The 14,425-nt window shown below is 47.1% G+C and overlaps 1 protein-coding gene across 5 annotated transcripts in view; it reads left to right on the forward strand.

The window, feature by feature from the left end:
- Positions 1-14,425, forward strand: part of HIPK2 (homeodomain interacting protein kinase 2) — a 210,892-nt gene that overhangs the window by 179,681 nt on the left and 16,786 nt on the right. For all 5 annotated transcript variants that reach the window (XM_070465041.1, XM_070465024.1, XM_020899418.2 and 2 more), the window contains exon 13: positions 11,513-11,757. In XM_070465041.1, coding sequence (XP_070321142.1) covers positions 11,513-11,757 — 245 coding nt within the window. The remainder of the gene's footprint in view (positions 1-11,512; positions 11,758-14,425) is intronic.

Below are 14,425 nucleotides of genomic sequence, written 5' to 3' on the forward strand. Positions count from 1 at the left end.
GTTGGGAAGATCCCCTAGAGGAGGAAATGGCAACCCACTCCAGTGTTCTTGCCTGGGAAATGACATGGACATACGAGCCTGGTGGGCTACAGTCCATGGGGTCACAAAGAGTCAGCCACGAGTTAGCCACTGAGGACATAAGCACAAGCATATGGGTAAATCTCCAGGACCAGGTGACATTGCCTAGAATTTTCAAAGGAATGTCAAGGCGAAATTATTGTTCCCGACCCCCAGCTTGTGGCACTGTTAGCTGCCAGAGCAGATGGACACTCGACAACTCCTACTTGTAAGAAAGACTCCAGAGTGTGAGGGGCAGACTGGGCGAGTGAACCAGACAGGAAGGGGGCTGCAAAAGACATTCCCCAGGGGGTTTCACCTGTACTGTCTCTGCATCATTTGATGAGATACACAAGGCTGGCAGTTGAAGTCCCATTTGATAGATGAAGAAACTGAGGCCTGGGAAAGGTAAGTGACCCAGACTGGCAAAGGTTCTAAGTAGCAGAACTAGGATTCAGGTTCCATGACAGTGAGGAAATGGCAGTCTTAATTACTGGCAAAAATAATTGATTTCTCTTTAGTCATTAATTCAACACATGATAAATTATGTCCTCGGCCTCCTCTGACCATCACCATGCCCACACCCATGGTCTCACCTGCTGTGTGCAGGGCCCCAGGCCAGGGCAGTGGGGAGTCCAGGGCATGTTCACTGAGCCCTGACTGAGGCCAGGCATTGGTTGAATGCAGCTGCTCTAGCAGCAGGCCGGGCAGAATTCTCATTTCTTCGAGAAGGTTTGAAAAAGCGAGGAGGCCAGGCAAGACCCAGTAGCCTCCTCTTTTTCCATGTTGGATGAGGGGGCTCTGTGGTCATGGCTAGAGTTGTTTGTGTAAAGATAGAAAACAGATATGTTTTTTTGGATTCCCCGGGATTTGGTAGTAGAACCAATCTTACTTTAAATACACATAAATGATTTTGATGAGAGGAGCAGCTGACTCTATGCATGTGCTGAATAAGCCATCTTTTCTCCCTTGAAATTTCCTTGAGAAAGTTTATGGGTGCCCGTCTTATTATTCAGACTTTTCTGCCAACCTTGCCTTGTGCTGAAACTGTCTTTTAGGGGCCATGAGGCTACATCATACAGGCTTCCAGAGTGTGTGACCAGAGTGGCTCATTTCAGCTAATCCATTAGAAATCATTTTGCCCGGTCTCCATTATTCATTCATTTATCTGCTCATTCAATTATCTATTTCTGGTAGACAGGGTTCATTTACCAAGGTCATCAGGGCACTGCTGTATCCTGCATCACTTTGCAAGTGATGCTCAGAGTGTTACAGCTAATCTGACCAAAATGTGAACTTCCCTAGGAGATTGATTCATCATTATCCCTAAGGATTTTAGACAGGGATCATTCTGAAACTGTTTATCCCCCAAAAGTGTGACCACGCCCCCCCCCAAATGTTCTTTTTGACACTAAATTGAAAATCCAGATAAATTACTATAGAAAAGTCACAGTCAGGAAGCTGATGTGCTGCTGCCCAAAAGACGGTCTGAATTAACATCCACTTAATGGGGAAGCACACACACCCACTCAGGCCAAATACGTGCTGTGCTGGTGGCATCCGAGCCAGGCTTGAGGAAGGAAGCACAGGAACCCAGCGCGCAGTGTCATTTGGAGGGCTTTCTATTTTTCGGTGTTAAGTTAAATCTGATGACCAATTTCCATCAGCTTACTCTTCCCGGGAGATGTGAGTCTTGAGGAGGGTACTTCATGGCTTCCTCTCTCCTGGGCTTCAGTCAGAACATCCCAGTGGTTAAGGGCTGCATTTTATGAAAAGACTGCATTTTGAAGAGGAGATACTGCACCCAACTGCCCCAGCCACCAGTCCTACACTTCCCCGTGTTACAAAGCCATTAGTGACGTGTAGCGACGACCTGGTGTCCTCCCTGCCTTCCGCAGGGCAGAGGGAGGAGGGCAGGAGTGGTTTGGAAAGCACAGGGCAGAGCCAGGCCCAGGGGATGGACCCAGCATGATCAGGAGAGACTTGCAGGAGTGGAGAAGGCAGGGGGCAGAGTGAACACCGGCCACTGTGCGTGATGCCTGAGGACCAGGGCCACCCATGGCTCCTTCCAGACCCCGTTTCAGATTTCTCCAGAAGGTAGTCAAGTTAAAAGTGATCGTAATGGTGATGTGTGTATATGTGTGCATGTCTTGGGGCTTCCCAGGTGGCGCTAGTGGTAAAGAACCCACCTATTTGTGCAGGAGACATAAGAGATGCAGGTTTTGATCCCTGGGTCAGAAAGGTCCCCCGGAGAAGGAAATGGCAACCCACTCTAATATTCTTGCCTGGAGAATCCCATGGACAGAGGAGCCTGGAGAGGTACAGTCCATATTGAGAGACATACATATATGGATAATGTAACTCAAATGGAATGTATGCACCAAATTTAAAATGTAGAGTTTTTTTTTTTTTTTGGTCCTCAGTTCAATTGCTCAGTCGTGTCTGACTCTTTGAGACCCCATGAACTGCACACCAGGTCTCCCTGTCCATCACCAGCTCCCGGAGCCTACTCAAACTCATGTCCATCAAGTCGGTGATGTCATCCAACCATCTTATCCTCTGTCGTCCCCCTTCTCCTCCTGCCCTCAATCTTTCCCAGCATCAGGGTCTTTTCCAATGAGTCAGTTCTTCGTATCAGGTGGCCAGAGTATTGGAGTTTCAGCTTCAGCATCAGTCCTTCCAATGAATATTCAGGACTGATTTCCTTTGGTTGACTGGTTGGATCTCCTTGCAATCCAAAGGACTCTAAAGAGTCCTCTCCAACCCACAGTTCAAAAGCATCAATTCTTCGGCGCTCAGCTTTCTTTAAATTGGAGGCCACGTGATGCATCGGGAGGAGCACGCTGATCTGGTGGCATTGGCACCCCTGTCCCTCCACCCAAGTGAAGGGCTAGTTAAAGGCTGTCGGCCATTTATTTCTGGTTGGGTGGAAAGGGAGTGGGAACAGCACAGTGAACAGTTCACACCCTCATGCCGCTGTCACCGACTCGGCCCTGGTGGAGCGCGAAGGAGGACTCTCAGTTGCCTTACATTCTTAGTCCTCATGGGTAGGAGGAGCTGTGTAGCTGGTGATGAAGAGGGAGTGCAGGCTCTGGACAACCCAACAGCAAAAAAAAAAAAAAAAAAAAAAACAGTGACCGAATTTAAAAGTGGGCTAAGGATTTGGACAGAGTTTACTTAAAAGAAGATGTTCCAGCAGCCATATGAAAAGTGCTCGGCCTCACTCATAATCAGGGAAATGCAAAGCAAAACCATGGTGTGATATCACGTCACACATGGCAGGATGGCTGTTACCAAAAAAGACAAAAGCTGATGTGTTGATGGAGGAAGTGGAGACGTTAGAACTCTTGTACACTGCTGGTGGCAGTATAAGTTGGTGCAGCTACTATGGAAAACAGTATGGAGGTTCCTCAAAAAAGCTAAAAATAGGGACTTCCCGGGTAGTCCAGTGGTTAAGACTCCATGCTTCCAATGCAGTAGGTGCAGGCTCAATCCCCAGTCAGAGGACAAAGATCCCATATTCTGTGACGCTCAGCCAAAAAGTGAAAAACAGAACTGCCATGTGATCTAGCAGTCCCACTTCTGAGTGTTTATCCAAAAGAATTAAAATTAGAACCTCGAAGAGATACCTACACTCCCATGTTGCCTGCAGCATCAGTCACGATAGCCAAGATGTAGAAGCAACCTAAGTGTCCATCAGATGAATGGATAAAGAAAATGGGACCTGTTCGTACAGTGGGATGCTGTTCAGCCTTAAAAAGGAAAATGTGCAGTATGCAACCTCATATATGAGCTATCTAAAATAGTCTAATTCACAGAATCAAAGAATTATATCTCAGTTGCCAGGGGCTGTGGGACATGAGCAGTCGCTAATCAACAGGCATAAATCTCAGTTACAATGAATAAACTTCAGAGATCTGCTATACAGCATCACTGATACCGTATTGTATACTTAATATTTTAAGAAAGTAGATCTCACGTTGCATATTCTTACCACAATAAAATAAAAAGTTTAAAATAAACTAAGACCACACTCAGTCACAAAAAGAAAAGGCAACAGAAGAAGAATGCTAGCTCTTAGTTCCAGCCCAGCTCTGTCCCTAACCAGCTATGTGACCTTGAACATCCAAGTGACCTAAAGCATCCTAAAGCACCCAACATTTTCCTGTTCTCAAAATGAAAGTTATAACTTTCTCCACCTTATAGTCCGGCTGTGAGGATTCAAGGGGATAAAACATGCAAAGGACTTTGAACAGTAGTTGTGCATTCAGTAAACATTATCTATCTATATTCAGTAATCAGTGTCATGATAACAGAAGAGCAGTTTTCACATATAGTGTAGATTATGGCATGGAAAGTTCATTGGTGGAGATGAGTTTTGACTCTGGTCCTGCAGGATGGAGTTGACCAGCAAATAGAAATCAGAAGCATATTCCAGGTAGGGTCATACAGAGAAGGGGTCGAAGAATTGTATCTGATTCTCCAGCCATGTTTTCTCCATTGGGGCTGATTTCTTTGCTTCTTAGTTCCTTGTTTCTTTTCATCACTTGAAAATGATGAAAATCATCTATTGCCATGACAACACAATGCAGTCATGAACTCCGGCAGCTTTGTGCTTTATTCAGAAGTGATGTTCTGTCGAGGCCATTTAAGCAAGGATTTCTCATTCTGCTCTTGTCACTGTCTGTCTCACTTCCATTAACCAATTCATAATGGGATTGATAAGCTATCAATAATAATTAGACACTGTCGTGGGATGAATCCCAGCAGAATCGACATGTAGGAGCTAAAAGAATCCGTAGTCATCGTGTCAGATGCATGCTCATTTTTAAACTGACTCATTTAACAGCTTCCCATTTGTTCTTTAATCTGCATAGTACATCAAGTAGAGCACAGAGATTCTAACAATAGAAGAGATTAGAAACAGAGCTATCAAATTAATTCACCTCTTCCAAACCTGTCACATGTAAACCCAAAAAGGTAGGTATATCAGCATCAGACTGTGTTGTACCTGTCTGCCTGTCAGGCGTGGGGACTTCCAGCTCAGAAAAAAAGGGAGGAATCCCTGAAGAGCTCAGAGAGGTTTTATCCCACACTCCTGATAGAAATCAAGAAAATGACACGCAGAATTCCTCGACCCCTTTGGTGGAAAGACTCACTACCTGTTAGGTTTCCATCGGAAGATGGCTTTCAGTTCTGAGGGGTCATCTAGATCAGCTGTCAGCTTTATAAGACTCTTGTCAGAAAGCCGTCCTCCAGTGACAGGAAGCTCACTGCTTCATGAATTGGCCCACTCTATGTTCAGATAATTCCAGTTGTCAGAAAATTCTTACTCGTATTGACCTGAAGCCTCTCTGAGATTTCTAACTTGAGTAAAGAATTCCAAGTATGTCCACCTTGAATTCAGTTACAGCTTGGCCAAAATTAGTTGGGGGGGGGGGGGTGTTTAATTTGCCCATTTTCTATTTGTGTGTTAGTCCCTCAGTCGTGTCTGACTCTTTGTGACCCCATAAACTGTAGCCTTCCAGGCTCCTCTGTCCATGGAATTCTCCAGACAAGAATACTGGAATGGGTGGCCATTTCTTTCCCCAGTGGATCGTCCTGACCCAGGGATCAAACCCACATCTCCTGCATTGGAGGCAGATTCTTTACCGTCTGAGCCACCGGGGAAGCCCTATTTAATAAACTACGCAGAACCTAAGGAGAATATGTCATCGGCAGGGAGTGTCTTGGTCTGGGTCTCCATGAAAAATACACTTACTAAAAGGATTTATTTTCTCTCCAAATTAGGAGTAAAGCAAATCCTCTTTTAAATGTCTTTAATAATAAATATTTAGGGGACCACAAATGGCATCTTTAATGCCACTCTCCCTAACAGTTTCATAGCAGGTTAGAGCTGGAGGGACATCCAGGGTCACCCCAGTATATCCAGGCCACTGCCCAAGGTCACACCAATAACATGGACAACAGCGCCAGGCCTAGAGCACTGGCTCAGAGGACACATTTGGCAGCAGCCAGCCTCTGTCCTTCACGTGGGGCCCGCCACCCACAGGCTCACCTGCAGCAGAGCATTTCTGCGTTCAGTGAGGTGACCAGATGAGTCACTGTGTGTGTGTCATTTAATCAGGCGGAACTGGCCGTGACCGAAGCTGAGAGTGAAGGGCGGGGCAGGCTAGCCACACGCGCTCAGTCTCCCGGCGCTGACCCTGGTCCTGGGAGCATTTTGTGATGGTGCCAGGAGTGGGGGGTTAGAACTGGGGGCGTTTCCTCTAACAACATCTTATGACACAACAGATTGCTCACAGGCTGGCCCCACCCCACTCAGAGAGCAGCTGTGGCTTCTTTCACCAATTCTTTTTTTTTTTTTAAAGGCAGCTCTCCTTCCTCCCAGTGTGTGGTAGGTTAATCACTCAGTCTGACTCTTTGCCACCCCCTGGACTATAGCCCTTCAGGCTCTTCTGTCCATGGATTTTCCAGGCAAGAATACTGGAGTGGGTTGCCATTGCCTTCTCCAGGGGATCTTTCCATCCCAGGGATTGAACCCGAGTCTCCTGTTTCTCCTGCATTGCAGGCGGATTCTTTACTGCTGAGCCATCAGGAAAGCTCCAGTGCTTCTTCCCATTTCTACAGCTTTCCAGAACTCTTGCTGCTCTCAGATTTCATGTCCCTACTTTGGAGGCTTGGGGACCTTTCCCCGGTGCCCCACTTTCTAGTTCTTCTGCCACATCTGAGTCGTTCATCCCCACCTACCCTGTGAGTCCCATTTGCTTTCTTGTCCCTGAATAAGCAGATGGACTTTAAAACTTGAGATATAATTTGCGTACCATACAGTTCACCCATTTAAAGTGTCCAATTAAGTGGCTTGGGGCCTATTACATTAATTTTTTTTCAGTTGTGGCACTCAGTCTCAGTTCAGTCGCTCAGTCATGTCCGACTCTTTGCAACCCCATGAAACCACAGCACGCCAGGCCTCCCTGTCCATCACCAACTCCCGGAGTTTACCCAAACCCATGTCCATTGAGTCGGTGATGCCATCCAACCATCTCATCCCCTGTCGTTCCCTTCTCCTCCTGCCCTCAATCTTTCCCAGCATCAGGGTATTTTCCAAAGGGTCAGCTCTTCACATCAGGTGGCCAAAGGATTGGAGTTTCAGCTTCAACATCAGTCCTTCCAATGAACACCCAGGACTGATCTCCTTCAGGATGGACTGGTTGGATCTCCTTGCAGTCCAAGTTACTCTCAAGAGTCTTCTCCAACACCACAGTTCAAAAGCATCAATTCTTCTGTGCTCAGCTTTCTTTCTACTCCAACTCTCACATCCATACATGACCACTGGAAAAACCATAGCCTTGACTAGATGGACCTTTGTTGACAAAATAATGTCTCTGCTTTTAAATATGCAGTCTAGGTTGGTCATAACTTTCCTTCCAAGGAGTAAGCATCTTCTAATTTCATGGCTACAGTCACTGTCTGCAGTGATTTTGGAGCCCAGAAAAATAAAGTCAGCCACTGTTTCCACTGTTTCCCCATCTGTTTGCCATGAAGTGATGGGACTGGGTGCCATGATCTTAGTTTTCTAAATGTTGAGCTTTAAGCCAACTTTTTCACTCTCCTCTTTAATTTTCATCAAGAGGCTCTTTAGTTCTTCGCTTTCTGCCATAAGGGTGGTGTCATCTGCATATCTGAGGTTATTGATATTTCTCCCAGCAATCTTGATTCCAGCTTGTGCTTCTTCCAAGCCCAGTGCTTCTCATGATGTACTCTGCATATAAGGTAAATAAGTAGGGTGACCATATACAGCCTTGACGTACTCCCTTTCCTATTTGGAACCAGTCTGTTGTTCCATGTCCAGTTCTAACTGTTGCTTCCTGACCTGCATACAGGTTTCTCAAGAGGCAGGTCAGGTGGTCTGGTATTCCCATCTCTCTCTATATATAATAAAGGTTGCCACTTTAACCATTTTTAATTGTACAGTTCAGTGACACAATACATTCACAGTGTGTGCAGCCATCAACATTATTTCCAAAACTTTTCCATCACCTCAAACAGAAACTTTGTACCATTAAGCAGCAACTCCCCAAACTCCTCTTCCCACCCCCCAGCCCTTGGTAACCAACCTCTAATTTACATTCTGTCTCTATGAGTTTGCCTATTCTAGGAATCTCATATAAGTGGAATCACACAATATCTGTCCTTTTGTGGCTTATTTCACTTAGCATAACATTTTCAAGATTCATCCGTATTGTAGCGTGTATCAGAACTTTATTCATTTTTATGGCTGAATACTATTCCGTTGATCAGCTGATGGGCACTGAGGTTACTTCCACCTTTCGGCTATGGTGAATACTACAGCAGTGAACATTAGCATACAAGTGTCTATTTTGGCTTTCAATTCCGTTTTGTACTTACCTAGACCAGAATCACTGGGTTATACAGTAACTGTTTACCTCAAACTGTGTTTGAGCAACAAGCATGTGGGCCTTTTGCATTTCAGCTGTTATAAGTAGAAAGTGTAGTTCTTTATCCCCTGCAGTAGGAAATGGCAACCCACTCCAGTATTCTCGACAGGATAATCCCACGGACAGAGGAGCCTGGCGGGTTACAGTCCACTGGGGTCAAAGAGTCGGACATAACTGAGCGACTGAGCACACATGTGCATAGTTTTTCTTAATTAAGATATATCCAGTTTATCAAAGTTAGAATGAAGAGCTATAAGTATACACAATCAATTCATTCCTTGCCTTCTTCCGAGTTCTTAATTATCATCCGCACAGCTCACTTGACAGTTCATCATGGAAGTCTGTATGACATCCTTTCTCTTTAACTGATTATTTTAAAACTTTTAGTGTGTAACTTGTCATGTTTTTATACAATCCTTCACTGAGATTTTAATCATTATATAATCCTTCACTGAGATTTAGTCGTCTCCTAGGGCGGAGACACGTATTATACAGAAATTCCCTGTAGCACCTACTATAGATCTCCAAGGTGTCTAACTGATGGGTTTTAACTTCTTTCCTATCAGCTTCTGGTTTATTCCTAGACTAGAAACTTTTCCAGCAAGTCTGTACCTTCATAGAACTCATTTTGCCTAGAGATACTTTTTCCTGCAAATCTGTTTTCACATGTTAAATGAGGTAACACTAATAATAGAAGCTAGTTTTCATAGAATACTTACTCTGTGTTGTATACCATTCAAAATACTTTGTGTATTTTCTCATTTGAGTCTCAGAACAAGCCTGTGATGTAAGTACTATTATTATCTACACCTTACTGATAAGGAGATTGAATCGCTTGGAGGTTGAACAGTCACCCAAGGCCACCAGCACTTGCTGAAGTTAGACGTCTGTCTGCCGGGCCTGTGTCCTTACCCACCGACGCAGAGAGGGACGTTTCCACCCTGATCCAGAGGAGACAGAAGCTAAGCCCGAAGAGGAATTATCCAGCCCAGATGTCAGCAGTGCAGGCATTGGGGAGCAAGGCATCAGGCCTCCTGTGAACTCACTCCCAGCCCCTCAGCCTTTTAGCCCTGGGTTCCAGTTTCTCATTTCTCCACTGCCCTCAGGTGGGGCAGAGATCAATCTTGGAATCTGGCTGTCACTGGCTGTGTGACCTTGGGCAAGACACCTGGGTTGGGAGGTGGCAGTATTGTGGCTCCATTAGGCGCTCTATAAATACCGGCTTCTTAGCCAAGTGGTTGGACATTGACCATCTTACTTAGACAATCGATATTTCTTAAAAATAGATGATCAATATACCAAAATAGGTACGATCCATTTTTACACCTTTCACAATAAGCAACCAATTCCATATCTGTCATCCCACCAGCCTCTCACTGAGCTGGGAGGCAGACAGAATTGGTTCCCAAAGTGACAAACGTAAATATCTCAGGAAAAAAGAAATGTGCTGGCCCAGAGCCAGGCAAAGCCTGTTCTTCCCCATCAGTGTGTGAAGTCTCCGTTCTAGAATGAAGACCAGGGGTCCAGAGCAGCGCCCTCACAGGCGTCTTTTACCCCCACCCCACCCTCGGCCCGGCAGTGGAGAAGCTGCAGGAGGGTTGGGACTTCCTGAGATGGGGACTTGGGGGTCTTGGGTGGCCTGCCCGACAAAGCCATCAGCCACCCCATCCCCAGAGCGGAGAGGTAGCTGAGGCTGTGAGGTCCAGCTCCGATTCCTCAGCTGTGTGTGGGATTAGTGTGGTCAGCGCCTCACTCTCCCATCCCTCTCACTGCATCCCAGCCCCTCTTGGATGCCTTATCCTCTCTTGCCTAAATTGGCAGGGTCTCCCAGGCCCCGAGCCTAATAAAGCTTATGCTCTTCGTTCCCAGGGGTGTTCTTCTTCCACACCACAGCCTCGGGTTGCCGGGGTCTGGCTGGGTGCTCTGTGTGCTTTTATGTCCCTCCCTGGTGGCTGAGAGGGCGCTGTGTGAAATGGAATAACTCCTGCCTTATCAGTAAACAAGGATGTCACAGCCATCAGCGATTTTGGGCCTCCAAATATAATGTCAAATGGAATATTTCCTGCTGTAGTAAACAGGGATGTCACAACCTAGCTATTTTTCCTTAACTGACAATAACCTTTTGATGTTCAGACTACTTGCCCCTTGCTACAAAACTCCTCTATAACCTGATTCCTCCCCCTACCTCTTTGGAATAGTTATCTCAGGATCACTTGAGATGCTGTCTCTTGGACTCCAAGTCCTAGGTTGTTGTTGTATTGTTGCTCATTTGTGTCCAACGCTTTGCAACCCCATGGACTGCAGCATGCCAGGCTTCCCTGTCCTTCACTATCTCCCAGAGTTTGCTCAAACTCATGTCCCTTGAGTCAGTGATACCATCCAACCATCTTATCCTCTGCCGTCCCCTTCTCCTCTTGCCCTTAATCTTTCCCAGCATCAGGGTCTTTTCCAGTGAGTCGGCGCTTCACATCAGGTGGCCAAAGGATTGGTGCTTCAGCTTCAGCATCAGTCCTTTCAATGAATATTCAGGGTTGATTTCCTTTAGGATTGACTGGTTTGATCTCCAAGCAGTCCAAGGACTAGGAATTCCCACCAAACAAAAGATAACTCTCAGTTTCTAGGTTGTGACATTTTTTAGTGGACAACTGCCATGCAGCTCTGGGCTGCCAGTGCTTCCCCGGCAGGTCTGCTGAGCCCTGCTGCATGGGAGAGAGCCCAGGCCTGCCCAGAAGGTTCTCTCACCCCATTTCCAGAAGCTTCTGTGGGCCCCACTCCAGCCCCTTCTCTTGTCCTCACATCTTCCCCACCCCTACCCCCGCCGCTGAGACTGGTGATGCCTGGGTTTCCCCATTAGGTTTCTCGAAAGCAGAAGTCACATTCCCACCCTCTCTCCTGCCCTCCTGCCCCTGCCCGCAGCAAGTGCGGCTTTGCCCGGCCAGTCGGGTGTCTCACCTCACAGCCTCTCACGGTCCTGGTCTCCCCCTTTGCATTTCCAGCACTGTCTCCAAGCAGAGAAAAAACGTCATCAGCTGTGTCACGGTCCACGACTCTCCCTACTCCGACTCCTCTAGCAACACCAGCCCCTACTCCGTGCAGCACCGCGCCGGGCACAACGCCACCACCTTCGACACCAAGGGGAGCCTGGAGCCGCACTGCACGGGGAACCCCCGGACCATCATCGTGCCCCCCCTGAAAACCCAGGCCAGCGAGGTGCTGGTGGAGTGTGACAGCCTGGGGCCAGGTAATTCGGGGCGGAGCTGCCAGGAGCATCTCTCTGGAGGCTGGTTTTCTGCTTCCTGCAGCTCACAATCTTGTTACAGGAGCACTTAACAAGCCCTGGGTGTGGGGAGTGGGTGTTTAGTAGATCTTCACCAAGGATCCTGCTTGAGAAGATTCCTTGTTGTCAGCCCAGGCGGCCAGAGAGGACCTCATATCTGTCACAAAAACTCCTCCCTGTGATGACGGCCACCTCATTTCTAAAGTATATCTCATGGACAGATGGGTGGATGGATGGATGGATGGATGGGTGGGGAGTTTGCAAAGAGTTTGTCGCCTGAGTGGAAACAAGCCTGGTCAGCCCTCAGTGTTTCCTACTGAGGGTGGCTTTCTTTGCTCTCAAGAGACCGTCCTCAGGAACCACATGTTCTGGAATTATTCCATTTGGGCACCCCTTAGGTTTCTCACACCTGGTGGCAGTGCAAACATTGAGGAGAGTGAGAAGGGAGCCTTTCTTTTGTAAGAGGGGTGAATGAGAGAGAGAAGGCGGGTAAGGGAACCAGTGGGTCCTAGGGCCAGCGCACCCATTTAGGAAAAGACACATCTGAAAGTTGAGAATCTGGGCATTGACTCCTCAAACCTTTCCTGTCCTAGAACCCTTAAGTCCTCAGGTTGCCTGCATGTAGCCCATTTATAAAGATTACAGCCTTAAATGCACACATCTTGGTGTGAGGGGCTCTCCTGCTTAATTAACAGTGACAGTGTCAAGACTATGTTATTGAAAACCTTAAGACCAGCAAGAAGAGAAGGACATATTCTTTTCCATCTGTAATCCAAAATCCAGAAAGCTCTGAAAATCAGATTTTAAGTTCACAGCAAATTCAGCTGGTAAAACCAAACAAACCTAAACTAACCAGAGGCAGTTTGCAAGTCCCTTTGTCATATTCCTACTTGTGTCATAGTCATATCTGTGCCACTTAGTGAAATGTCCCCGTATTTTATAACAGAAATATTCACTTCTTTTTATTATGTGGTTAGTGCCCAAGGCTTCTTTGGGGGTAATCTAAAATGTTGAATATGTATCAAATTCCCTTCTAAACTCTGAAAGTCTTGATTTCAAAAGGTCTGACCCCAGGGATTTCTGATCAGAGATTGTCAATCTACAGAATGAGATGATGAGTGTTGTAAATTGAGGATACCCGTGTTGCAGGACCTCTCAGAGGAGCTCCGTAGCAGTAACGGCCCCTTTACAATTCAGGACAGTGGTCTGTAAGAATTGGCTCAGAACATACCTTACCCAGGTCCTCTGGGAATTCATAAAGGCAGGGGTTGCTTGGGTGGGGGCGGGGGGGGGGGGGGGTGGTCAAGTAACTGATGCTGAAATTCCCTTGGCCTTTTAAACACAGAGGAGGATGCATGAGAGAGTGGCCACATCATCACAGGTTAGGCATCGTCCAGCTCAGAGCTTTGTTGGTCTTGGTCCTGGCAAAATTGGGAGTTATTGAAACTTTAAGATGAGGTGGTCCAACCCCTAGTTGAGACAGGTGAGGAAACCAAAAGCCAGCTTTGCCCCGCCTAACACAGCAGTTTTCTGTCAGGACCCAGAACAACAGTGAGGTGGACAGAGGCAGCTTTGTGGAGCCCACGGGTCACCCTTTTCACATTCTGTTGCCCGTTTTCCACCATCATCTATTGTGCTGTGGGCCACCCATGGCAGTTTTGAGGACTCACCCCACTACATTTCCACAAAGATTGTTAGAGCTGAAGGAATGAGAATCTCTCAGCGATACACTGGACCAAAAAAAAAAAAAGGAAGTTATTCTCAGAATTCTCAGAAAGGCTGCTGGTTCTAAAGCACCTCATGCTGCTGTCTCTGGGGTAGCCTGCGGTGTGATTTCCTGATGTAAAGAGAGGTGTATGTTCCCCTGTGAGGACCTGCCTTCCTAGGAACAGCAGAAGGCAGGAAGGAGCTTCATTTTGGTCCCTGTCGGCCCACCAGCCTGTGGTGTCTCTCAGCACTGACACCCACTGTTAGCGGCACAACCCTCCTAGCTCAGCTCAGAAGAATCAGGAGAGCAGCCTTCCTCGGGCTCCTGGGGCCCATTTGGCCCCTTTATGGCCAGAGTGTGAACCGGCCACCTTTGTGGGGATCCCAGGGTTCCCTGAGCCCTCTCAGGTCAAGACAGAGGCTGTGCAGTCCATTTTCTTTCTCTTTTTTTGGTTCATCTTCTCTCAGTGCTCACCCCCTCTGTGGGTCCCAGTTCAGAAAGGCTCCCTGAAAATGTCTCACGTAGCCTCCTCAGGTCTCAGGGTAGTTAAGGTTCTTCTGGAAGGCAACAGAATGAACTCTGCACTGTCATAAGGAAAATGCAGGACTGAGGGAAAGGTCAACCACTAAGTCCCGGATGGGACAGAACTCCTTGATCTGAGCCACTGGAGGGCCAATGCCTGCCTTCTGGGCACTGTGTCTTCCTGACCCAGTGACCCCCCCAGGCTCCCAGTTTCCCTGTCCCAGAAGACAGGACTTGATGGTCCCAAGTTGGAGCATACATATGTTCCTTGAGCGTCAGCCTTAGCCAAGGAACAGGGCTCAGTAATAAAGACATCAACCATAGCTAACACTGTTAAGAGCTGAATACGTGCCACATACTAAGCATTCTATGTCCTTTAACTCAGGTAATCCTCACAATGAC

This window comes from Odocoileus virginianus, chromosome 1 (genome assembly GCF_023699985.2).
Source record: "Odocoileus virginianus isolate 20LAN1187 ecotype Illinois chromosome 1, Ovbor_1.2, whole genome shotgun sequence".
In the NCBI taxonomy this organism is placed as follows: Eukaryota; Metazoa; Chordata; class Mammalia; order Artiodactyla; family Cervidae; genus Odocoileus; species Odocoileus virginianus.